Below are 3,346 nucleotides of genomic sequence, written 5' to 3'. Positions count from 1 at the left end.
TGCTGTGCCAGAGCCTTTTCTACACTTGTTTTTTGCAGAAGTCATGGCATAGGGTCAGTGATGGGAGCTCTAGATTCTCTTTACATATATTGGATGGAGAAATATAATATAATTTTAAGGCTATAATTAGCTTTTATTTTTGATTGCAGCTCAGTTGAACAACAGTTTGCCTCATTAGTCAAATTGAAGGTGATGCTTAGGCTACTTATTCATATGGGAAATGACGCACACACAACACACTGATGGAGTTTCTCTGTATTTTATTTGTGATAAAGTGATAAAGAATAGAGGATTTACCATTTAGATGGAATAATAACAAGTGTCTTACATGTCATTGCTTTCATTAATCAATATTAAGAAGGTTTTCATAAGTTGGTATATTGAGATTGCAAATGTGTGTAATATGATTGGCAAAAGCAAACCTTTTGTGAATTTTCTACCTCTGCAATAATCTTCACCTACGATTTCATCATCTATCCATATCTTGCCTTCAGTCTGAGTGGGCCTACAGCAGCCTCTCTCACATGGACTCAAATTCATCAATGCGTTGTTTGGTGTTGCCCTGACGAATCTTACGTAGGGTCTTGTATTTGTCACGGCCTGCCTTCACATTGTCAGCATGGATCAGGTCATTGTGGGTCTTTTTGCTCTCATCTACAGCTCCGGCCAGCTCAGTGCTCAAGAACTGAAAGAGAACACGGGCACACAGTGAATGAAATGCTCTTCCCTGAGACTCTTTAAGAGACTATTCAGAAGCCTTACTCTTCTCCCCTAACCCCTGTACACCTCTCAGTCCCCATCTATTGTCCACAGTTATTAATTCTATTTTGTGAGTCCTCTATGCAACATCATATCTTGTTTTGGCTGTGAGATAGAGACCAATCTTATTTCAGTTGTAGTAGGCCTGGATGGTCAGGATGATATTTGTGACTTGAATGAAAACAATGGAATGATAATGTACCTGCATTAGTGTTTAATTATGTAGAGTGCACTTGTTGTTAGTCATAAACATAATTTTTGGTGGCAATTAAGCTGCCATCTTTATAGCAGAGTCAAAACCTCTGTATGTGTCAGCAGACAACACAGCAAATGTACCAAAGCATTTTAAAAATCACAAAACACAACAGCAACAAAACATACGCTGCATACCTCTCATCAAGCCTAATATCTTTTAAATGAAGCAGGTACATTAAAAATTACCAGCAAAGTACAATATAGAAAAAAATAGTGACTGAGATCCAGACATTCTCTGTAAACAAGTCTAAGAGTCTACAGACAGCAACTCTGTGACTAAATGTCAAAATACTAGCAGGGTCACAGGGACAATCCTAGCATGGTGATGTTTAGCATTTACCAGGTTCACCATCTAAATTTAGCCTGTAAGCCTGCTAACATGTGCTAGTTAGAACTATACACAAAGTGCAGCTGAGGATGATGGGAATCCTGTTAGATTTGCAGGTATTTAGTCATAAACCAAAGTATTTGGCAAATTGAAATTTTGACCTGTTGGTGGCGCAAGATGAAAAGCCGGGGGATCACCAAGGTTATTATGAGTTATACTTTAGGGACCTTGAAAATATGTAGTAAATTTCAAGGTAATCCATCTAATAGTTGTTAAAATATTTCTCTGTTTCCCACAAGTTTCAACCTCGTAGTGGCCCTAGAAGAAAAGTCAGGGGATCACCAATATACCATAAATATAAGCGTACATTGATTAACAAAAAATGTATATGAGACATATTGACCGAATATGTCTATATAAATAGCTAAAATTAGGGTGCTCATTTTAATACAGTCTTGTTTCATCATTCAGCTATTATCCAGTGACCATCAGAGTAACTGCAGAGTGAGGCAATGATGCATTGGCCTCAGCATTCATCTGGGGTGGTTCCTAATTTACAGAGCGCATTATTTACTGAACCAAGAACCCCTGAATTAGAGGCAGATTGGTTCATTTGTCTGTACTCTTAAACGCTCCAGGACTTCTAATCTTTAGCAGAACATGACTTCTGACCTGAAGGCGAGTAAGAGAACAGCAAATCAGCAAAATAGGACATTTGATTATATTCACTTAACCTTACCTTGAGGTTCTTTTGCAGCCTCTTGTTCTTCTGGGCCTCTGTTACTCTTTCCTCTTCACTGCGATCACGGACGGTGCCTGGAGAATTCAGCTCCGCGCTTGCCTCTGCGCTGCTCTCATCCGTCTCGTCGTGCTCATGAGAGTCGACTGAATCTTGGATGTGGACACCCATGAGTTTAGTCTTCAGCTCCTCTTTGGTTCGATCCAAATCAGCTTCTACCACGATCGCCTGTCGACACACAGGACTTGCAGTGAAGCACTGTGGTTGAATATTAAAGTGTAAGTAGTCTACTGGATTAGTTCCAGATTGTGATATTCACGATTTCACGACAAATGTTGTTTTGGCAAACCTGTCCATTACCTGTTGAATCCCTGGTTAAGATGTTATAGTGCAACAATCACTCATGAAGGCAAATAGTTGTCTTCTCTGACTTCTATGAAGTTATTTCTCATCATTGTGTGCAACAGTCTCTCGTGGTCATGAGTAAACAGAAATATGGCTTAAGACTACATGCAAGTGCAGTATGATACTCCTTATTTGTATGCAAAGATTTGCATACACTTTAGCTTACGCAAAGCAGTGCCTTCACAGTATGGAAGTGAATAGGGGACTATTAAAATGTAAACTTTGTAATTAAAATGTAATGATAATGCAATAATCCAATTTGAATTTTATTTTCCACATATTATATGACAATATTAAAATGAAAATGGAAAAGCTATTTGACATTTCATTTTCATAGTCTTACCCCACTGTACAGTGGACGATATTCAAATGTTAATTGAAATTCAAAACTGAAAATACAATAGAAATAATATAACCTGATTTTTCCATTTATGCAAGCAATATTTAAGTCAAAATGAAAGTGAAAACGGCATTTGACATTTCATTTTCAAAGGCTTAATCTGCTGTACTGGACAACATTCAAAGGCAATAAGCGAAACATTGCCCCTAATCTCAAGGGCAGATATGTCACTGGGGACATATATCATATGTCATAAATTTCTCACCTGATGGTCTAGATTTGTCGCTAGTCGCTTTTTAGAACTAAATTCGACGAGGGTCTGTGAGGCATATGAAGGGAGAGGACATAATCCTTTTAAACTTAAAAACACATCGGACTCCTAGTAGAGAATGAGAGCTGTTAACCATTAGTGTACCAAATTCAATGACTGGACACAGACGGACAACAGTTGTCATATTTTAATTTCTGGATTAAAATTATTACAATGGAGAATTCAGTAGTTGCTGGACATTAGTAGGAA

The 3,346-nt window shown here is 38.0% G+C and overlaps 1 protein-coding gene across 1 annotated transcript in view; it reads right to left on the bottom strand.

Annotated features, from left to right (window-relative positions):
• Positions 1-292: 292 nt before the first annotated feature.
• The window catches only part of LOC123957950 (moesin-like), a 10,657-nt gene continuing 7,603 nt past the window's right edge, over positions 293-3,346 (bottom strand). The window contains exons 15-17 of the mRNA XM_046031083.1: positions 3,092-3,145; positions 2,082-2,309; positions 293-685 (exon numbers count right to left, since the gene is read on the bottom strand). Of these exons, the coding sequence (XP_045887039.1) occupies positions 521-685; positions 2,082-2,309; positions 3,092-3,145 (447 nt within the window). The 3' untranslated portion in view covers positions 293-520. The remainder of the gene's footprint in view (positions 686-2,081; positions 2,310-3,091; positions 3,146-3,346) is intronic.

The sequence above is a fragment of the Micropterus dolomieu genome, linkage group LG19 (assembly GCF_021292245.1).
Source record: "Micropterus dolomieu isolate WLL.071019.BEF.003 ecotype Adirondacks linkage group LG19, ASM2129224v1, whole genome shotgun sequence".
NCBI classification, from domain to species: Eukaryota; Metazoa; Chordata; class Actinopteri; order Centrarchiformes; family Centrarchidae; genus Micropterus; species Micropterus dolomieu.
The sequence above is the reverse complement of the archived record's forward strand: the minus strand, read 5'-3'. Positions and strand labels throughout refer to the sequence as shown.